The sequence below is a fragment of the Taudactylus pleione genome, unplaced genomic scaffold (genome assembly GCF_031769625.1).
Source record: "Taudactylus pleione unplaced genomic scaffold, aTauple2 ptg002275l, whole genome shotgun sequence".
NCBI classification, from domain to species: Eukaryota; Metazoa; Chordata; class Amphibia; order Anura; family Myobatrachidae; genus Taudactylus; species Taudactylus pleione.
Window position 1 is genome coordinate 52939 of NW_028286666.1, and position 23250 is coordinate 76188.

At 49.7% G+C, this 23250-nt stretch overlaps 1 protein-coding gene across 1 annotated transcript in view; it reads left to right on the top strand.

Annotated features, from left to right (window-relative positions):
* Positions 1 to 23250, top strand: part of WDR54 (WD repeat domain 54) — an 83029-nt gene that overhangs the window by 15110 nt on the left and 44669 nt on the right. Inside the window, exons 3-5 of the mRNA XM_088466014.1 lie at positions 16832 to 16894; positions 16997 to 17063; positions 22741 to 22797. Coding sequence (XP_088322140.1) covers positions 16832 to 16894; positions 16997 to 17063; positions 22741 to 22797 — 187 coding nt within the window. The remainder of the gene's footprint in view (positions 1 to 16831; positions 16895 to 16996; positions 17064 to 22740; positions 22798 to 23250) is intronic.

The window sequence follows — 23250 nt, forward strand, 5'->3', positions numbered from 1 at the left end:
ATCTGCAGGTTACCATTGCCTTTCTGCTGCATCACGGCTGGTTAATCAATTGGAAGAGATCCTCCCTGGTTCCTTCACAAAGAATGGTCCATCTGGGGGCTCTCCTAGATTCTCTTGCTCAAAGAATCTTCCTAACAGCAGACAAGATCTCCGCACTGCAACAACGTGTGCGCAGACTACTCCACAGTCGCCGAGTGTCCATTCACTCAGCAATGCAGGTCCTGGGATCCATGGTCTCCGCCTTCGACATGGTGGAATATGCGCAATTCCACTCAAGATCTCTGCAACTCCTGATCCTTTCCAGGTGGAACGATTAAAGTCCCAAACAAAGGGTCGTCTGTCCCTCTCATGGTGGTTACAGACGTCTCGCCTAACCAGAGGACACCCCTTATGGGACCTGGACTGGGTGATCCTGACGACGGATGCCAGTCTCCGGGGAAGGGACGTGATGACCAGGCCGCACTCCTTCCAGGGCCGCTGGACACTGGTCAAGGCAGCTCTACCAATGAACGTGGAACTCCGAGCACTATACAAAGCCCTCACTCTGGCGAAACATATTCTTCAGGGACGACCTGTACAGGTACAGTCTGACAACGCCACGGCAGTAGCCTACCTCAATCACCAAGGAGGCACTCAAGGTCAGGCAGCCATGTCAGATGTGGCTCACATTCTCACATGGGCAGAAAAAAAACAAAAAAACCTTACGCCAATCTCAGCCGTGTTCATTCCCGGAGTTCTGAATTGGGAAGCGGACTTCCTCAGCCATCACGATGTACATGCCAGGGAATGGTCTCTCCACCCAGATGTGTTGCAACTCCTTGTGGACAAGTGGAGCCTACCAGAGGTCCTCATGGCCGCTCGTCACAATCACAAATTGATGGTGCTACGGATCAAGAACAAGGGATGCCACGGCAGCCTTCGTAGACCTTTCGGTGGACCTTTCGGTTGGCATATCTGTTTCCACTGGTCTCCCTCCTTCCTCAATTCCTTCGGAAGTTCAAACAAGATGGAGGTACTGTCCTTCTGGTGGCTCCAGCGTGGCCCAGACGACATTAGTACTCAGACCTTCAGAGCCTCTCCATCGATGCTCCTCTTCTGCTGCCTAAACGGTCGGATCTGTTATCTCAGGGTCCTTGTCTACACCCGGACTTGGGTCGTCTGTCTTTGACAGCGTGGCTCTTGAGACATTCCTCTTAATATCTAAGCGATTTTCTTGAGCAGTAGTACAGACTATGCTCAGGGCGCATAAACCAGCTTATGCCCGGATCTATCACAGAGTGTGGCATACTTCCAGTGGCGTAACTCCAGAAGTTATGACCCGCATATTTTTAGGGTCTCGAGTCCTTGCCTTTCTTCAGGCTGGACTGGACCTTGGACTTCGCCTGACCTCACTTAAAGTTCATGTCTTTGCTTTGTCCATCTGGTTCCAATGCAAAATTGCTACACTACCGGATGTTCACACCTTTTGTACAGGGTGTTCTCCGCATTCAACCTCTCTTTGTCCCTCCAGTGGCTCCTGTCTGTGGTTCTCCAGGATTTGTCTGTGGTTCTTCAGGCCTTGCAGGACCCTCTGTTTGAACCCCTGGAATCAATGGATCTCAAATAATTAACAGCGAAGACTATCTTCTGGCTATTGCCTCTGCCTGTAGGGTGTCAGACTTCGGGGCACTGTCGTGTCGCTCTCCATTTCTGAATTTTCATCCAGATAGGGCAGTTGTTCGTACTCGCCCTAGTTTTCTTCCCAAGGTGGTCTCTCAGTTCCATATCAATGAGGAAATTGTAGTCCCGGCATTCTGTTCACCCGACCTTTCGGCTGGTGAGGCTTCCTTGGATGTGGTCTCTGCCCTCAGGATCTACATGGACCGTACCTGTTCTTTTAGGAAAACAGATTCTCTATTTGTCCTCCTATGGATTCCACAAGAAGGGCTGGCCAGCTAACAAACAGACCCTGGCCAGATGAATTCTCATGGCTATCTCACAGGCTTACTGGCAGACGGGTCTCCCAGGCTCCTGCTGTCCCTGCACTCACCCAGCGTCCATCTGGAGTCTGGAACCGCGGCTGTGAGTGAGCTCCATGTTCGGGGCCTATACCTAGGCAGAAGCCGGGGACTAAATTTTGGAGCAACCGGAAGTCAGCGCCGGTGCGATCGCGGCTCCCCTGCACCCTGACATGATGGATGCCTTCCTCTCCCTGTAGGTGAGCTCCCTGGCATCCCTATACCTGTCCTCTAGCCTCAGTAGTGTCACGGCCAGGGTATTTCAGCATGGCGCTAGGCGAGTGTTACCTGTGAGGTCATTGTGGTGCGGGCTGTCTGGTGGCGGAGCTGGTGTCTGGCGGGGGGCTTTGGCTGCGCGAGTTGTTGTGCGGGCCTGTTGTCACTCTGCGCTGGTGAGGCCTGGTGGCGTCTCCATTCCGTTTGGCATGGGCGCCGCCATCTTGCCTTCTGGCCATGTGATGCAGCTGGCCAATCCTGGTGAGTCACATGTTCCCTCCGGCCAGTAACAGCACGGCATGGGGTATTTAGGAAGGGTCAGTGCCTTCCTTCTTTGCCAGTGCAACGTGTATCTCAGCCTAGCTGAGAGGGAGTTCTCTGTGCTTTCCTGTTCCTGTGAATTCGCTGTCTGCCAGTCTGCCTGTCAGCTCCTAGCTCCCACTGGACTACCCCGCTTCCTCCATCACCCTTGCCCATACCTGAGTGCCTGAGCCTGCTGACATCCTGCGCTTCAGTTCACTACCTGCAAACCTGGCTTGATTATTTTCAGTTCACTACCTGCAAACCTGGCTTGATTATTTTCAGATTCACTACCTGCACACCTGGACAGCTCTAATTGTTTCTACTTGGACATTAACCCTTTTACTCCCACCACAGAACTCTTGTGCACATTTATATATTCCCGGACTTTTATTTACTGCCACATTATATGTCTACTCAAGCACTTATTAAAAATCCTAGTTTTATTTTCAAATCTGCTTCTGTGATCGCTCCTGCTACCACCCCGGGTCCACAAACAACTCAGAACATAACAGTTTGCACTGGCCCCACGGAGCCGGCCACGGATCAGCATCATCAAACATCATGACACTGAGACAAGGGGTCCGTCCTGTCAGTCAATATGCCGTGCAATTTCAAATTTTAGATTCAGAGCTCAAATGGAATGAGGAAGCCCTCACCTCGGCCTTCTGGCATGGGTTGTCAGACCGACTAAAGGATGATCTACTCATTCAAGAGCTTCCTACTAATCTGAACAACATGATTTCGTTGTGTATCAAAGTTGACCTACACTGCAGAGAAGGTCAGGCTGAAAAAAACAGAACTGACCGGCAAAGGTCATTTACCCCCTCCATTTCTACCCGTCCCATTCCTTCTCCTACTGAAGAGGAGCCTATGCAGGTGAATCATACACACCTCTCCAAAGAAGAACGTCAGAGAAGAATGCAAAAGAACCTCTGTCTGTACTGCGGAGAGTCCGGTCACCTGCTGATCTCCTGCCCCAGTAAACCGGGAAATGCCAAATCCTAACTGACCCTGGAGACATCCAGTTAGGAGTTATGAACCCGTCTCCAAAAATTAAAGATTTCACGATTACCCTAGCCTTGGATCTTAAACCCAAACCTGTCTTTGCTACTGCTCTACTTGACTCGGGAGCAGCCGGAAATTTCATAACGTCTAGTTTCATAGATAAATTTCAGATTCCTTGTTTGTCTCTCAACCATGCCATCTCTCTGACCTCTATAGATGGACGCCCTCTAACTAACGGGATAGTCACCAAAGAGACTCAACCAGTATTGGTCCGAATTGGGGCACTTCATTCTGAGTCCTTAAAATTCCTGGTGATATCAGAGGCCTCTCAAGAAATTGTTCTTGGTCTACCCTGGTTACGTCGACATAATCCCAGGATTGATTGGAGTTCTATGCAGATTCTGTCATGGGGTATGGACTGTCAGAAATCCTGTCTTCCAAAAATTCGACCTGTGAGAAAGACAGTTCCATTAGTTTCTTCTGCCATTCCCAAGGAATATCAGATGTTCGCCGATGTTTTCTCTGAACAACAAGCAAATATCTTACCCCCTCATAGGGAATGGGACTGTCCAATTGAATTGATACCTGATAAGATACCACCTCGTGGTCGTACCTATCCGCTGTCCTTGCCTGAGACTCAAGCCATGACCGAGTACATCCGGGACAATCTGGCAAAGGGGTTCATTCGCCCCTCTACTTCACCTGCCGGAGCTGGGTTTTTCTTCGTTGGCAAGAAGGACGGTGGTCTAAGACCATATATCGATTATCGAGGCCTTAATGACATTACTGTAAAGAATCTATACCCTCTTCCCCTGATTACTGAGTTGTTTGATAGGGTCAAGGGCTCTGTCATTTTTTCTAAATTAGATCTGAGAGGGGCTTACAACCTCATTCGTATCCGAGCTGGCGATGAATGGAAGACCGCTTTTAATACCAGAGATGAACATTTCCAGTATTTAGTAATGCCTTTTGGATTGTGTAACACCCCTGCTGTCTTTCAAAGTTTCGTTAATGAGATTTTCCGGGATCTGTTATATATTTCGGTTGTTGTCTATCTGGATGACATACTGATTTTTTCACCCTCTGTGGCTAAACATCAAGAACATGTTAAAGAAGTTCTGACCCGTTTGAGAGAAACCACCTTTACTGCAAACTGGAGAAGTGCGTCTTTGGAGTGCCCAGTGTACCTTTTCTCGGCTATGTAATATCTGGCTCCAGTTTAGAAATGGACCCCAAGAAGGTACAGGCAATTCTGGATTGGACCCGACCTCAGACACTGAAGGCCATCCAGAGATTGTTGGGCTTCGCCAATTATTATAGACGCTTCATTAAGGGATTTTCTACACTGCTGGCTCCCATTACAGCCTTGTCCCGCAAAGGTGCTAATCCTGCCTAATGGTCACCTGAGGCAGAGTCTGCCTTTCATCTTCTAAAACAGGCCTTTATCTCAGCACCAGTTCTTCGACAACCAGGCCTTTTTTGTTGGAAGTAGACGCATCATCTTAAGCTGTGGGAGCAGTCTTGTCTCTACGTTATGAGGACAACCGAGTCCATCCATGTGGGTTCTTTTCTAAAACATTCTCACCTGCCGAAAGGAACTACGCCATAGGTGAGGAAGAACTACTAGCTGTAAAGTTGTCGTTGAAGGAATGGAGATATTTGCTAGAAGGCGCCAAGTTTCCATTTACTGTATTTACGGACCATAGAAATCTCCTATTTCTCAAAAACCTCCAATGTGTGAGTCCTCGTTTGGCCCGCTGGGCAATATTCTTTGCCAGGTTTCAGTTCACCCTGACCTTCCGGTCTGGAGCACTTAATCAGAAGGCTGATGCCCTATCGAGAGCTCTCCTCTGTGATCATCAATCTGAAAATCAAAGCAATACCCCTGTCTTGGAATCAAGAGTTTTCGCCGCATTACAACTTCAGCCTCCTACGGGAAAATCATTTGTGGCCCCGGAATTAAGGAAGCAGCTTCTCACTTGGGCACATTCCTCTCGCTTCGCAGGGCACTCAGGCACTCGGAAGACCTTGGAGTTCCTGAAAAGACACTATTGGTGGCCTTCTATGAAGGCAGATATAATGGAGTTCATCTCTTCCTGCTCCTCCTGTGCCCAGCATAAATCATCACGACAAGCTCCAGCTGGGGAATTGCTTCCATTACCTACTCCATCACGTCCATGGACGCATCTCTCCATGGATTTCGTCACAGACCTGCCAGTCTCTCAAAGTTTCAACACTATCTATCTGGGTTGTAATAGACCGATTTTCTAAGATGGTCCACTATGTACCGTTGAAGAAGTTACCTTCTGCCCCTGACCTGGCACAGTTGTTTGTCCAACACATATTTTGTCTACATGGCCTTCCTGCTGAAATTGTCTCTGACCGTGGTGTGCAGTTTACTGCAAAATTCTGGAGGGCTTTGTGTTCTGTTCTTCAAGTGAAGTTAAACTTTTCCACGGCCTACCATCCGCAAAGCAACGGCTCCACCGAGAGAGTTAATCAAGAGCTAGAGACTTTCTTAAGAATTTTTTTTTTTTTTTATGTAATCTATTTTTATTGAAAATGAAAAAAGCACAGTACATATATGGCCTACAACGTCCCACAAAAACAGCAAATAAAATCAAATAACAATATGGATTCAGTGGACAAATATACTCATACAACATGAAATATAGGAGCAAGAAAGAATAAGTCTCAAATCGCTTAATTTTGAACGTGCTTTCAAATATTACTAACTGAAATAGAATGATAAACAAACATAAACAATATAAAAACAAAAATAAACAATATAAAAACAAAAATCAAAATAACTAAATAAATAATAATATATAGAAAGATAACAAAATAATAGGGAAAAATAAAAGAGGATGTCGCAATATCCTAAGAAGCATTTAAATATTTATTTTGTACTCAGCAGTCTCTTTAAAATTCAGCCAGCAATACCAAATGTCAGTAAAATCTAGGGGAGAGGATTTAGACAATGAGAGGTCTTCCATATACATATACTGATCTATTCTCTTAAGAATTTTTATGTCATCTTCCCAGGACAATTGGGCTGCCTTGCTGCCGTGGGCTGAGTTTGCACATAATGCTTCCTACCACTCGTCAACTAACCAAACGCCATTTCAGGTTGTATATGGCCTTCATCCTCGTGTTCCCGAATTCCGAAGCCTGCCTGTTTTCGATGTTCCGGCCGTGGAGGACACGGTGCGGAATTTTGCTGCCATCTGGACTCAAGTACGGTCTGATTTGTTGAAGGCATCCTCTCGCTATAAGACCCAGGCCGATAGAAAGCGTAGAATAGTTCCACGCATGCAAGTTGGAAGCCAGGTCTGGTTATCCACCCGGAATCTTTGTCTGAGGGTTCCTTCTATGAAATTTGCACCACGCTTCATTGGTCCCTTCTCCATAACAGAAGTCATTAATCCAGTGGCCTATCGTCTACAGTTACCCCCATACCTAAAAATCCCTAATTCCTTCCATATTTCCTTATTGAAGCCCCTGGTCCTGAATAAATTCCATAGTGCTCTACCTGCTTCTCCTCGAGTCCAGACGGAGAGAGGAGTTGAGTTTGAGGTCGCCCAGATCTTGGATTCTCGTCTACGCAGAGGTCATCTACAGTATTTGCTGGACTGGAAAGGTTACGGTCCAGAGGAACGTTGCTGGACCGATGCTCGTGATGTCCACGCTCATCAGGAGATTCCATTCTGCCCATCCGGAGAAGCCTGTTGAGTGTCCTGAGGCCACCCCAAAAGGGGGGGGTACTGTCACGGCCAGGGTATTTCGGCATGGCGCTAGGCGAGTGTTACCTGTGAGGTCATTGTGGCGCGGGATGTCTGGTGGCGGAGCTGGTGTCTGGAGGGGGGCTTTGGCTGCGTGCGTTGTTGTGCGGGCCTGTTGTCACTCTGCGCTGGTAAGGCCTGGCGGCGTCTGCATTCCGTTTGGCATGGGCGCCGCCATCTTGCCTTCTGGCCATGTGATGCGGCTGGCCAAGTAGAAAAAGGAGGGGGATTTAACCCCCTATTGTACCTCAGCACACTGAATAATACCTGCAACAATATATGAAGACTATATGGTCATAGAAATTCAGAGATATTAGTTGCATGCATTTGCAAATACATGGGAGGCTGCTGGGCCACGTCACGGCTTCTCTGTTACCAGCAGTCCCTAACACTAAGGGGTTCACGTCCGGGGCGCAGTGCACCCCAAAAAACGTCCAGCCCAGGACCCCCCCAGGGCATCACACGAAAATGGAAAAAGAGTGACAGTGCAGTGTAAAGTATAGCTGTGTGTGAGTAATCATTAAGTGTGGAATGAGAGGTTAAAATATATGTGAAAAAATACATGAATAATAAACAAACTTAAAAGGTGATGTGAAAAGCAACTATGTGTATTAAGTGGTGATGCCCTGAGGAGGCCCAGCCAGACCAGTCCCGGGGGCCCTACGCCCAAACGCTCACCCCAAATGTAAAATATACCAATTATAAGGCCTCATGATAAAGGTACATATATAATTTTGACAAATGTAAGGCCTCATGATAAAGGCACATACATAAGTGCATCCAAATTGAGAGCCAGCTTACTTGGGAGTCACCCCTGGGAACTCCAACTAGCACTACTAGAACCAGCATGCCCTACTAATGCTGGCTCCTTCATGCAACTCATAACAAACAAACAAAAATGGCAGCTGCTCAATCGATGCGGCTGGCCAATCCTGGTGAGTCACATGTTCCCTCTGGCCAGTAACAGCACGGCATGGGGTATTTAGGAAGGGTCAGTGCCTTCCTTCTTTGCCAGTGCAACGTGTATCTCAGCCTAGCTGAGAGGGAGTTCTCTGTGCTTTCCTGTTCCTGTGAATCCGCTGTCTGCCAGTCTGCATGTCAGCTCCTAGCTCCCACTGGACTACCCCGCTTCCTCCACCACCCTTGCCCATACCTGAGTGCCTGAGCCTGCTGACATCCTGCGCTTCTGTTCACTACCTGCAAACCTGGCTTGATTATTTTCAGTTCACTACCTGCACACCTGGACAGCTCTAATTGTTTCTACTTGGACATTAACCCTTTTGCTCCCACCACAGAACTCTTGTGCACATTATATATTCCTGGACTTTTATTTACTGCCACATTATATGTCTACTCGAGCACTTATTAAAAATCCTAGTTTTATTTTCAAATCTGCTTCTGTGATCGCTCCTGCTACCACCCCGGGTCCACAAACAACCCAGAACGTAACAAGTAGTACCTGTGAAGTGGTGTGGTGCTGGAGGAGGCAGAGCGGCGGCCATCTTGGAGGGAGTCCACTGCTGTGTTGGCTGTGCCTGCCTGGCTGTCAGCATTTGTGCAGTTCTCTTACCTGTCAGCATTTAGCGGCTGGAATCCCCACTTAGGATACACAGTCAGAGCTTGTTGTACCTGGTGGGCTCTATCTATTTATTTAGCCACATTTTGTTTTTGATTATAAGAACTTCCTCAGACTCTCCAACAGCTGCACCATAGCTTTTTCACCACTGGAGGGCACCAAACTATCATTTTCCAATATTCTCTATGTTGCAGTATATGTGATTATTATATTACCAACTTCTCGTCTAGTAATTACTCCATACTACACACACAGCTCCTGAAAACACCTTTATTAACTGGACTAAAGTTAATCACTTTTGCTGTATAAAAGATGTTTGGTCATTGATGGCCTGATTCTGGACTCAATGGGCCCTTCCCCTTAATCTCTGCTGTGGATCCGTGTCTCATTTAAAGCTATCATTACGGTCTTTACTTATCCTAGCAATTTCATTTTGTCAATTTGTCCCAGAAGTCTCTAGTGCAATGTCTCACAAAAACAAGAAATCGGCGGCAACGACGACACCGAGTATTTTCAATACCAGGGCTAGGGCATCTACTCAATCTATTGATCACTCAGGCTCACCATAATGAGCCTCATCTTCAGAGATGGATATACTGTAGACCCTAACATACAAGCAGTCCTTTCCACCCTGGTAGATGGTATTAGGATAACTTTCCAACAAGAATTAAAAAAGGCTGTAGATGACTTCAAATCCGAACTCACCGCTCTGGGTACCCGAACAGATGCGCTTGAGTTCAAAACGGACGATCTTTGTAGCTATCAATCTGTGGTGGACAGGGAGCTCACCCTATTAAGGACTGAGATCAATGATATCTCGGAGAAACAATCTCAGGATCAGAAATGTACCGGAGACATTTTTACCACCATCTCTACCATCCTTTTTGAGGGGACTTTTCCAACATAAACTCCCTGACCTTACAGACTGTGACCTACTCCTGGACAGAGAACACAGAGCCTTACGATCCAAACCGTCTCCTGGGCAAAACCCAAGACATAGTGTGACATTGCACTACTTTCGCACCAAAGAGAAAATTGTTGCCGCCACAAGGGATACTCCCTTTATTGACTTCCAAGATATACAGATCTTTCAGGACCTTGCTTCGTCAACGATCCAGAAACGTAGGAACCTTCAACCAATCGCTAAAGTCTTACGACAACATAATGTCTTTCCCTTTCAGTTACAGGTTTTTGCTAATGACACAACTCAACAGTGGAGCAAGGGCCAAAAAATTTTGGAAACTTTAGAAATACTTCCAGACCCCACTGCCATCTCTGCCTCAAATGCATCTCCTAAGCCTCAACGACTTAGGCCACCTTCAGCGGACTGGTCTACGGTTAATGGTCGTCGTGATGGACACACTCACCCGCCTTGAGGCTAAATAATTCAGGTTGATTAATATGTTTGGAATATTGTCTCTTTCTAGTTTCCATATCTGAATATGTTTTGACTCTTACAATCTATTTGATATGTTCTCTTACTCCGCCTAGATTTAATAGTATGGTTTTAGTTTCCTAGCGGATTGAGTATGGGTTTAAACATAGAATCCGCTTTTCATGGTTCAAATGGCAGATATTGTACTTTAGGTAACTTAGAATAGTATTGCCCATTTTTTTTGTTGTTGATATTTTTATAATTCTATTTTAGTGTTAGATTTAATATGTCTAATGTGAAGGTTGTCTTTTGTTTTTGCTCTTTTTCTTTTTATTATTAGATCTACAAAGTTTTGGTAAATTATATTTACGGGATCGACACAGATCCATTTATTTTCATTTATTTTTTATTTTTCATCTATTTTGAGATATATTATTATCTGTTTTAGGGCCCTGGGTCTTGAATGGCCTCTGACTGAAAAATTATTTTCCACCGCGCCCCCCCCATGTTTACATGTTAGCAATTTATGTAGCATCTCTAATGTATAGATTCCTTATTGGGGTCTGTTTCTTTGAGGGTTATGGCCTTCTTAGGCCTTTCTTTTCTTTTTTTTCTCTCTTCTTCTGTGGCATTTTTTTTTTCTAAGCCCATTTGGATCTTCCTCTCTACATTTATACAACCAATTGTGTTTTTGACTGAGCAGTTAATACATTTTCCTACACACGTCTCTAAAAATTCTTTCCATTAACATTAATGGTCTAAATTCTCCTAGAAAACGCATAAAAGTTTTAGGGGCCTGTAGAAAAGAGAAAGCAGATATTGTATTACTTCAAGAGACTCATTTGACTGGTGCACATACTTTGTTACGAGGTTAGCGCTTCTCCCAAACTTATTTTGCTTCTACAGACTGTAAAAAACTGGGGGTAGCTCTTCTGATTGGTAGCAAGGTTCCGTTTGTACCTTCCAAGTCCATAGCTGATCCTGAGGGTCGTTATCTTATCCTGGTTTGTACACTTCGCTCTGAAACAATTTCTCTTATTAATATTTATGCCCCGATTAGTGGTCAATGTGCCTTTTTCGCTGACATTTTCAAGCGTATCGAGCGAGTTCCTCAAGGTCACCTCATCATTGGAGGTGATTTTAATACAGAACTTGATCCTGCTTTAGATAAGTCTTCCCCCCTTTCACCTTAAGAAAGCTCAAGACACCCCTTGTGCGACTCGCTCTCTGTGTAATGGTATCACTAGATTGGACTTAATAGATTCTTGGAGACTTAAAAATTCCACAGCAAGGGACTACGCTCACTACTCCGGCCCGCATCAAATTTACTCTAGAATAGATATGGTACTAATTTCACGTTTTCTTGCCCACATTACTACCCGAGCTGGCATCACACCATTCTCATGGACGGATCATGCTGGCACATATATAACGGTTGATCTATGTAAGTTTTCTCGGGGAATAATGAAATGTCGGCTAGATGATGCTTTACTGCTAAACGCTTCTATTTGTAATGATATAAAGTCCGCCATCGCTGACTATTTTGAGTGTAACTCCTCAGAGGAAGTATCTTGTGGTGCGGTCTGGGAAGCTCACAAGGCCACAATAAGAGGCAAGGCAACTTTTCTTAAAAAGCAATCACAGCGCAAAATCTCTTCTTTGGAAGAGGAGATTGTTCAACTTTTAACGCAGCACAAGTTACGGCCCTCGTCTGGCTAGCTTGTGCGGATTGAGGGCCTCATTCAGAGGCGGTCGGAGGATGCAAGTGGTCACTCAGAAACTGGGCGGCCACTTGCATCCTGACCGCCCGTCTCTGTTAACACCCACAGCTCTAACGACCGCTCCGGTGATGGTCTCGATGGTCTCTGACCATCGCAACCATTGGGGCTTACGACAAGACCCTAGGGTAGGGTCTCCCTTGTCGTAAGCCCCGGAGAGCTTCTGGCTCTGTCTGAGCGGGAAGCTCTCCACTGACATCACTAGTGATGTATGAGCTCTCCACTGACATCACTAGTGATGTCAGTGGGGCCGCCCCCAAACGGTAGGCGTTCCCATGGAAACGCCTCCGTTTGGGCTGCCACCCCCCCGGCCCACCTTCCAAACGGGGCGAGCTGTCAATCAACATCGACAGCTCGCCCCCTTTGGATCGAGACCCGCTACGACCGGCGCTGTCGGTCGTAGCGGGTCTCACGCATGCGCACGACGGCGTCGTCGTGCGCATGCTCTGTGGGGGGCCCCCTGGGTCTCTCAAAGGTCGTTTAAACACCATTCTTTAGCGCAGATCTGCACCTACACTAAAAAGAATTGCAACAAAAATTTTATGATAAGTCAGATAAGGCAGATTCCGTCTTGGCGAGCATCCTTAGACAAAAGAGAGCTTCGGGGTTGAGTAATAAGCTCAAACTTCGTCACTCAGGCTCCTCTACTTATGATCCGGAAGACATAGTGAAAGAGTTCTTTGATTACTATAAAAGTCTTTATAATTTACCCCAACATTTCTCTCCTATGGCTCACTTAGATGTCTCTTCCTGATCATACCTATCTGATAGCCTACTTCCATCTATTCATGAACAGCAGCGCTGATATCACTAATGAAGAGATTTTGACAGCCATTAAAGAGCGTAAACCCTCAGCTGCCCCAGGCCCTGATGGGTTTTACACCACAATATTACAAAAAAACTTGCTAATTCTTTAACTCCCTTCCTGAAAGTTTTCTTTAATAAACTTCTTGATGGGAACTCTTCTTATGCAGTGACCTCCTTGGCTAACATTGTGGTTATTCCTAAACCGGGCCGAGACCCGGAACTCTGTACCAACTCTAGACCCATTTCTTTATTGAACGTGGATATAAAAATATACGCAAAAATTTTAGCAAATAGATTAAGCCCCCTCTTGCCTTCTCTGATTCACCCGGACAAGGTGGGGTTTATATCTGGTCACCAAGCATCTGATAACACTCGACGGTCCATTGATCTGATCCACTCCATACACGGTCAAATGCTCCCAGCTGTGGCACTAGGATTAGATGCAGAAAAAGCATTTGACCGTATTTCTTGGCCGTTAATGTTTGGTGTCCTCAGATCGATGGGCTTCGGAGGGAGATTCTATGATGGTACTGCGGCACTTTATGCTGCTCCTAAAGCTTCAGTGTTGGCCAACGGGGTGGCCTCGCCTGTCTTTGACATCTCCAATGGTACAAGACAAGGTTGCCCCTTGTCTCCTCTATTTGCACTAGTCATTGAGCTAAAATTCGGTCTAATCCCAATATCAAGGGTATTAGAGTAAATAATGTTGAACATAAAATTGTGTTATACGCTGATGATGTTTTGACTGTTTCTGATCCGATCTTTTCCCTCCCTCATCTAGAATATGGAGCCACTCTGGTTACAAAGTCAATACTCAAAAAACGGAGGCTCTTGACTTTTATATTCCTGGAGATCTTAAACATGTACTAGAGCGTAGTTACCCATATCAATGGCACAGACGGCATATCGGATATTTAGGTGTTAATCTTACTAAAAATGATCATCAATTATTCCAAGCTAACTATCCCAAGCTTCTAACACAATTTAAGAAAGATATTGACATTTGGGATGGCTGCTATATTTCATGGATTTTTCGGATCAACGCAGTGAAGATAAACCTATTGCCGCGCTTAATGTATTTATTTCAAACATTACCGGTGCGGATTCCTCCATATGTATTTAAATATTTGCTTCATATTACTTCATATCAGTAAGTCTCTGACCAATTTATATGGTCCAAAAAACGTCCAAGGATCAGACGTGACATTTTGCAAAAACATACATCTAGAGGTGGCTTAGGTCTCCCAAACTTCAAACTTTATTACATCGCTGCCAGGCTTGCTGAATGTTTCATGTGGAGTCAACCAAAATCGGAAAGAATATGGGTTTTACTCGAAGCAAATGCTATCAGAGTAGAATCGCTTTCTACTTTATTATGGCTTCCTCGGTTATCTAGACCTAAACTCGTCTCAGCCCACCCAGTCATCTCACTTTCTTTAGAAATTTTGGATTTTGACAATCGTCGATTTCACATTGCTCCGTATCCAAGCCCCATAGTTCCTCTGTTCGATAACCCTGATTTTTTTTTTACCAGGTTGTCGTCCTGCTTCCTTTAGGCACTGGCAAGACAAGGGGATTTATTACCCATGATTCAATATTCCCTACATTTACGGACATACAAACCAATTTTAACATTCCACTTAAGCTCTTCTATCAGTATTTACAGCTAAGACACTTTCATTCCATTATGAAAAATCAGCTCATTAGTAGATCATTAACCATCTGCGAATCATTATCCCTTCATAGCACGAGTTCCAAAGGTCTTATTTCAACGTTATACTCAGGTCTCACAGTCTAGCACTGATTTAATAGACCCACATGAATTAGCCTGGGAGGCGGATATAGACGGAACTCTAGATAGTGAGGATTGGGCAGACATTCCTGCTAATGTAGTCTAGCTCTATATGTGTCTGCATAAAGGAAAATGCTTATAAACTTTTCTACCGATGGTACTATGGGGGTCATTCAGACCCACTCGCGAGCGGCAGTACGCTCGCAAGTGGGTTGATGTTCCCCACTGCGCATGCGCACGACGGAGGGAGCTCCGTCGTGCGCATGCGCGAGACCCGGCGAGCGAAGGACTTTCCATCGCTCGGGGTCTCGCACCAAAGGGGGCGTGCTGTCGATGTTGATTGAAAGCACGCCCCCTTTGGTGGGCGTGCCGGGGGCGTGCCTGCCAGACGGAGGCGTTACCATGGGAACGCCTACCGTCTGAAGCCGGCCCCACTGACATCACTAGTGATGTCAGACGGAGTGATTTTGGCTCTGATAGAGCCATAATCACTCCAGGGCTTGTGGTTGAGAAACCCGACCGCAGGGTTTCACTCGCAAGTCCGATGGTCGCGATGGTCAAGACCATCGCGACCATCTTGTTGGACGCTCGTATATGCTGTGGGTGGTGACCCACAGCTATACGAACGTCCAGGAGGACGCTCCATATTAATGGAGGAGGGCCCTGATTCAGAGCGAGCGCTCTAGTCAGAGCGTCCGGCTCTGAATCAGGGCCTATGGGCCTGATTCAGACCCACTCGCGAGCGGCTGTCTGCTCGCAAGTGGGTCGATGTTCTGGACTGAGCATGCGCACGATGGAGGGAGCTCCGTCGTGCGCATGCGCCAGATGCGACGAGCGAAGGAAAGTCCTTCGCTCGTTGTGTCTGATCAAAGGGGGCGTGCTGTCGATGTTGTTTGACAGCACGCCCCCTTTGGTAGGCGTGCCGGGGGCGTGCCTCCCTGACGGGAGCGTTCCCACGGGAACGCCTCCCGTCAGAAGCCGGCCCACTGACATCACTAGTGATGTCAGTGGGAGTGATTTTGGCTCTGATAGAGCCAAAATCACTCCGGAGCTTGCGGTTGAAAACCTCAACCGCAGGCTCCGGCTCGCAGTTTCGATGGTCGCGATGGTCAAGACCATCGCGGCCATCAAACTGCACACTCGTATAGCCTGTGGGTGGTAACCCACAGCTATACGAGCGTCCAGGAGGACGCTCCATTTTCATGGAGGCCGGCACTCATTCAGAGCGTGCGCTCTGCTCAGAGCGTCCGGCTCTGAATCAGGGCCTATGTACCATCACGACTGCATAAAATGTTCCCTGATACTTCACATTTGTGTTGGAGATGTGATTCTGATATTGGAACTTTTTTACACACCTTGTGGTCCTGTACAAAACTTGTGTCTTTTTGGGAGGAAATTAGATCTCTCCTTCACCCCTTGGTCGGGTTACATATCCCGTTTAGTCCTCAATATTTTTTACTGCCCCTTCATGCCCCAGATGCCACTCATCACCAGCACAAACTTATTAGACATGTTATTTCGGCTGCTGCCTGTAGTATTGCAACAATGTGGAAAACATCTGAAGTCCCCGCGATACATGAGCTCACAACTAAGGTATGGCACGTACTGTATATTCTATGGAGTACTGTATATTCTATGGAGTACTGTATATTCTATGGAGTACTGTATATTCTATGGAGTACTGTATATTCTATGGAGTATATGACAAGTATATTACATAACTCCTCCAAAAGTTTTATTAAAATATGGGACCTCGAGTTTCCAAACACCCTCAGCATTCCGATAAAGGACTCCTACAGACACAGAGAGAATTGAACCACAGTCCATTTGGGTTTACGTCTCTCCTTTTCCCTATGTGGTCACCACACGACGCTCTTCTCTCTACTTACTTTTGTCTCTTTTTACCTTTGTTAACTACAAAAAAATCTGGATGAGAATGTTGTGTATAAGAAGATTTATTACACGAGATCTCAAGTTTGTATTTTGTAATTTAGATCCTCTGTGTAGGCTCCATTGTGTGTTTTTCATTCTTTTTGCATCTGTTTTATATATAATATTATTATAAATAAAATGTAAGTTTTACCATAACTCTCATCATCTCCAGTGGCCCCAGCTAGGACTTTATGCAAGTGAAGTGTAATGTTGAGTAGTCTGTCATTCTCCGAGATCTGTGCTCATTAACCAGTGTCTCCCATTGCAGGCATCCTGGTGCGTTCTGCCCTCCCGGGTGCTGCTGGTACTCACATCACAGAAAGGGATTCAGGTAAAGATAATGGGGCTTATATGCTGTGTGTACCGTACAGCTTACATGTCACATACATGTCACATACATGTTACGTCTTTTCTTCCCATTGTCTCTGTGTAGATGTACGAGTCTGACGGCTCCATAATGGTGTACTGGCATGCACTGGACGCTCTAGAGACCCCACAGGGTAAGTCGCTCACTGTGACATATAACCCATAGGGACATATACATATCACATAGCTCCCCTCTGTCTGTGTCACCCTGCAGTGGGAGGGGCAGTCTCCATGTCTCATAGCTCCTTCTCTGTGTCACCCTGCAGTGGGAGGGGCAGCCTGCATGTCTCATAGCTCCCTCCTGTCTGTGTCACCCTGCAGTGGGAGGGGCAGCCTGCATGTCTCATAGCTCCCTCCTGTCTGTGTCACCCTGCAGTGGGAGGGGCAGCCTGCATGTCTCATAGCTCCCCTCTGTCTGTGTCACCCTGCAGGGGGAGGGGCAGCCTGCATGTCTCATAGCTCCCTCCTGTCTGTGTCACCCTGCAGTGGGAGGGGCAACCTGCATGTCTCATAGCTCCCTCCTGTCTGTGTCACCCTGCAGTGGGAGGGGCAACCTGCATGTCTCATAGCTCCCTCTGTCTGTGTCCCCCTGCAGTGGGAGGGGCAGCCTGCATGTCTCATAGCTCCCTCCTGTCTGTGTCACCCTGCAGTGGGAGGGGCAGCCTGCATGTCACATAGCTCCTCTCTCTGTGTCACCCTGCAGTGGGAGGGGCAGCCTGCATGTCTCATAGCTCCCTCCTGTCTGTGTCACCCTGCAGTGGGAGGGGCAGCCTGCATGTCTCATAGCTCCCCTCTGTCTGTGTCACCCTGCAGGGGGAGGGGCAGCCTGCATGTCTCATAGCTCCCTCCTGTCTGTGTCACCCTGCAGTGGGAGGGGCAACCTGCATGTCTCATAGCTCCCTCCTGTCTGTGTCACCCTGCAGTGGGAGGGGCAGCCTGCATGTCTCATAGCTCCCTCTGTCTGTGTCCCCCTGCAGTGGGAGGGGCAGCCTGCATGTCTCATAGCTCCCTCCTGTCTGTGTCACCCTGCAGTGGGAGGGGCAGCCTGCATGTCTCATAGCTCCCTCCTGTCTGTGTCACCCTGCAGTGGAAGGGGCAGCCTGCATGTCTCATAGCTCCCTCCTGTCTGTTTCACCCTGCAGTGGGAGGGGCAGCCTGCATGTCTCATAGCTCCCTCCTGTCTGTGTCACCCTGCAGTGGGAGGGGCAGCCTGCATGTCTCATAGCTCCCTCCTGTCTGTTTCACCCTGCAGTGGGAGGGGCAGCCTGCATGTCTCATGGCTCCCCTCTGTCTGTGTCACCCTGCAGTGGGAGGGGCAGCCTGCATGTCTCATAGCTCCCTCCTGTCTGTGTCACCCTGCAGTGGGAGGGGCAGCCTGCATGTCTCATAGCTCCTCTCTGTCTGTGTCACCCTGCAGTGGGAGGGGCAGCCTGAATGTCTCATAGCTCCTCTCTGTCTGTGTCACCCTGCAGTGGGAGGGGTAGCCTGCATGTCTCATAGCTCCCGCCTGTCTGTGTCACCCTGCAGTGGGAGGGGCAGCCTGCATGTCTCATAGCTCCCCTCTGTCTGTGTCACCCTGCAGTGGGAGGGGCAGCCTGCATGTCTCGTAGTTCCCTCCTGTCTGTGTCACCCTGCAGTGGGAGGGGCAGCCTGCATGTCACATAGCTCCCCTCTGTCTGTGTCACCCTTCAGGGGGAGGGGCAGCCTGCATGTCTCGTAGTTCCCTCCTGTCTGTGTCACCCTGCAGTGGGAGGGGCAGCCTGCATGTCTCATAGCTCCCCTCTGTCTGTGTCACCCTGCAGTGGGAGGGGCAGCCTGCATGTCTCATGGCTCCCCTCTGTCTGTGTCACCCTTCAGGGGGAGGGGCAGCCTGCATGTCTCGTAGTTCCCTCCTGTCTGTGTCACCCTGCAGTGGGAGGGGCAGCCTGCATGTCTCATAGCTCCCCTCTGTCTGTGTCACCCTGCAGTGGGAGGGGCAGCCTGCATGTCTCATAGCTCCTCTCTGTCTGTGTCACCCTGCAGTGGGAGGGGCAGCCTGAATGTCTCATAGCTCCTCTCTGTCTGTGTCACCCTGCAGTGGGAGGGGCAGCCTGCATGTCTCGTAGTTCCCTCCTGTCTGTGTCACCCTGCAGTGGGAGGGGCAGCCTGCATGTCACATAGCTCCCCTCTGTCTGTGTCACCCTGCAGGGGGAGGGGCAGCCTGCATGTCTCGTAGTTCCCTCCTGTCTGTGTCACCCTGCAGTGGGAGGGGCAGCCTGCATGTCTCATAGCTCCCCTCCTGTCTGTGTCACCCTGCAGTGGGAGGGGCAGCCTGCATGTCTCATAGCTCCCCTCTGTCTGTGTCACCCTGCAGTGGGAGGGGCAGCCTGCATGTCTCATAGCTCCCCTCTGTCTGTGTCACCCTGCAGTGGGAGGGGCAGCCTGCATGTCCCATAGCTCCCTCCTGTCTGTATCACCCTGCAGGGGGAGGGGCAGCCTGCATGTCTCATAGCTCCCCTCTGTCTGTGTCACCCTGCAGTGGGTGGGGCAGCCTGCATGTCTCATAGCTCCCCTCTGTCTGTGTCGCCCTGCAGTGGGAGGGGCAGCCTGCATGTCTCATAGCTCCCTCCTGTCTGTGTCGCCCTGCAGTGGGAGGGGCAGCCTGCATGTCTCGTAGTTCCCTCCTGTCTGTGTCACCCTGCAGTGGGAGGAGCAGTCTCCATGTCTCATAGCTCCCTCCTGTCTGTGTCACCCTGCAGTGGGAGGGGCAGCCTGCATGTCTCATAGCTCCCCTCTGTCTGTGTCACCCTGCAGTGGGAGGGGCAGCCTGCATGTCTCATAGCTCCCCTCTGTCTGTGTCACCCTGCAGTGGGAGGGGCAGCCTGCATGTCTCATAGCTCCCCTCTGTCTGTGTCACCCTGCAGTGGGAGGGGCAGCCTGCATGTCTCATAGCTCCCTCCTGTCTGTGTCACCCTGCAGTGGGAGGGCAGATCCATGTCTCATAGCTCCCATCTGTCTGTGTCACCCTGCAGTGGGAGGGGCAGCCTGCATGTCTCATAGCTCCTCTCTGTCTGTGTCACCCTGCAGTGGGAGGGGCACCCTGCATGTCTCATAGCTCCCCTCTGTCTGTGTCACCCTGCAGTGGGAGGGGCAGCCTGCATGTCTCGTAGTTCCCTCCTGTCTGTCACCCTGCAGGGGGAGGGGCAGCCTGCATGTCTCGTAGTTCCCTCCTGTCTGTGTCCCCCTGCAGTGGGAGGGGCAGCCTGCATGTCTCATAGCTCCCCTCTGTCTGTGTCACCCTGCAGTGGGAGGGGCAGCCTGCATGTCTCATAGCTCCCCTCTGTCTGTGTCACCCTGCAGTGGGAGGGGCAGCCTGCATGTCTCATAGCTCCCTCCTGTCTGTGTCACCCTGCAGGGGGAGGGGCAGCCTGCATGTCTCATAGCTCCCTCCTGTCTGTGTCACCCTGCAGGGGCAGGGGCAGCCTGCATGTCTCATAGCTCCCTTCTGTCTGTCACCCTGCAGTGGGAGGGGCAGCCTGCATGTCTCATAGCTCCCTCCTGTCTGTGTCACCCTGCAGTGGGTGGGGCAGCCTGCATGTCTCATAGCTCCCTCCTCTCTGTGTCACCCTGCAGTGGGAGGGGCAGCCTGCATGTCTCATAGCTCCCTCCTGTCTGTGTCACCCTGCAGTGGGAGGGGCAGCCTGCATGTCTCATAGCTCCCTCCTGTCTGTGTCAACCTGCAGTGGGAGGGGCAGCCTGCATGTCTCATAGCTCCCCTCTGTCTGTGTCACCCTGCAGTGGGAGGGGCAGCCTGCATGTCTCATAGCTCCCTCCTGTCTGTGTCACCCTGCAGGGGGAGGTGCAGCCTGCATGTCTCATAGCTCCCCTCTGTCACCCTGCAGTGGGAGGGGCAGCCTGCATGTCAAATAGCTCCTATCTCTGTCTGTGTCACCCTGCAGTGGGAGGGGCAGCCTGCATGTCTCATAGCTCCCTCCTGTCTGTGTCACCCTGCAGTGGGAGGGGCAGCCTGCATGTCTCATAGCTCCCTCTGTCTGTGTCCCCCTGCAGTGGGAGGGGCAGCCTGCATGTCTCATAGCTCCCTCCTGTCTGTGTCACCCTGCAGTGGGAGGGGCAGCCTGCATGTCTCATAGCTCCCCTCTGTCTGTGTCACCCTGCAGTGGGAGGGGCAGCCTGCATGTCTCATGGCTCCCCTCTGTCTGTGTCTCCCTGCAGTGGGAGGGGCAGCCTGCATGTCTCATAGCTCCCCTCTGTCTGTGTCACCCTGCAGTGGGAGGGGCAGCCTGCATGTCTCATAGCTCCTCTCTGTCTGTGTCACCCTGCAGTGGGAGGGGCAGCCTGAATGTCTCATAGCTCCTCTCTGTCTGTGTCACCCTGCAGTGGGAGGGGCAGCCTGCATGTCTCATAGCTCCCTCCTGTCTGTGTCAACCTGCAGTGGGAGGGGCAGCCTGCATGTCTCATAGCTCCCCTCTGTCTGTGTCACCCTGCAGTGGGAGGGGCAGCCTGCATGTCTCATAGCTCCCTCCTGTCTGTGTCACCCTGCAGGGGGAGGTGCAGCCTGCATGTATCATAGCTCCCCTCTGTCACCCTGCAGTGGGAGGGGCAGCCTGCATGTCTCATAGCTCCCTCCTGTCTGTGTCACCCTGCAGTGGGAGGGGCAGCCTGCATGTCTCATAGCTCCCTCCTGTCTGTGTCACCCTGCAGGGGGAGGGGCAGCCTGCATGTCTCGTAGTTCCCTTCTGTCTGTGTCACCCTGCAGTGGGAGGGGCAACCTGCATGTCTCATAGCTCCCTCCTGTCTGTGTCACCCTGCAGTGGGAGGGGCAGCCTGCATGTCTCATAGCTCCCTCCTGTCTGTGTCACCCTGCAGGGGGAGGGGCAGCCTGCATGTCTCGTAGTTCCCTCCTTTCTGTGTCACCCTGCAGTGGGAGGGGCAGCCTGCATGTCTCATAGCTCCCTCCTGTCTGTGTCACCCTGCAGGGGGAGGGGCAGCCTGCATGTCTCGTTGTTCCCTCCTGTCTGTGCCACCCTGCAGTGGGAGGGGCAGCCTGCATGTCTCATAGCTCCCTCCTGTCTGTGTCACCCTGCAGGGGGAGGGGCAGCCTGCATGTCTCGTAGTTCCCTCCTTTCTGTGTCACCCTGCAGTGGGAGGGGCAGCCTGCATGTCTCATAGTTCCCTCCTTTCTGTGTCACCCTGCAGTGGGAGGGGCAGCCTGCATGTCTCATTGCTCCCTCCTGTCTGTGTCACCCTGCAGGGGGAGGGGCAGCCTGCATGTCTCGTAGTTCCCTCCTGTCTGTGTCACCCTGCAGTGGGAGGGGCAGCCTGCATGTCTCATAGCTCCCTCCTGTCTGTGTCACCCTGCAGTGGGAGGGGCAGTCTCCATGTCTCATAGCTCCCCTCTGTGTCACCCTGCAGTGGGAGGGGCAGCCTGCATGTCACATAGCTCCTATCTCTGTCTGTGTCACCCTGCAGTGGGAGGGGCAGCCTGCATGTCTCATAGCTCCCTCCTGTCTGTGTCACCCTGCAGTGGGAGGGGCAGCCTGCATGTCTCATAGCTCCCTCCTGTCTGTGTCACCCTGCAGTGGGAGGGGCAGTCTCCATGTCTCATAGCTCCCCTCTGTGTCACCCTGCAGTGGGAGGGGCAGCCTGCATGTCTCGTAGTTCCCTCCTGTCTGTGTCACCCTGCAGTGGGAGGGGCAGCCTGCATGTCTCATAGCTCCTATCTCTGTCTGTGTCACCCTGCAGTGGGAGTCAGTATGGGGACGTTGGTCATACAGCAGGATGTGTTACATGTTCTCTCTGCTCTTTGTACAGCTCAGGCCGTGTTTGCTCGTGGTATTGCCCCGGCTGGAGGACGGTATATCTGTGTAGGTCTGTACTCTCCTGTATCATCTCCTGTATTACCTCCTGTATTACATAACGTATTGTGCACTATGTTATTAGTAAATTAAACATGTCCCAGAGAGTCTACTTATTCCCGTGTGCACAACAGACTATGCTAGCTTCTGGGCCATACATCTCTGCTTCTGCTGTGTAGGACACATAAATGTGTGTGTGTGTATAATATATATATATATATATATATATATATATATATATATATTATACCTGTATTAGGAGAGAGTGAGAGCACACACAGGATGATCACAGCCCGGTAACCCTGCATATTACGCCCAGCACACCCATAATCGCTGTGGCCAGATTTAGGAACAATCGCAGCACAAATCATTACACCGGTTCTCCTATCCGTCCCCATAGACTTTTATTAGCGGCGCCCCCAGTAACGCCGGGATAGGAGAATTGTGAGCGTCTCCATCTCTCCGC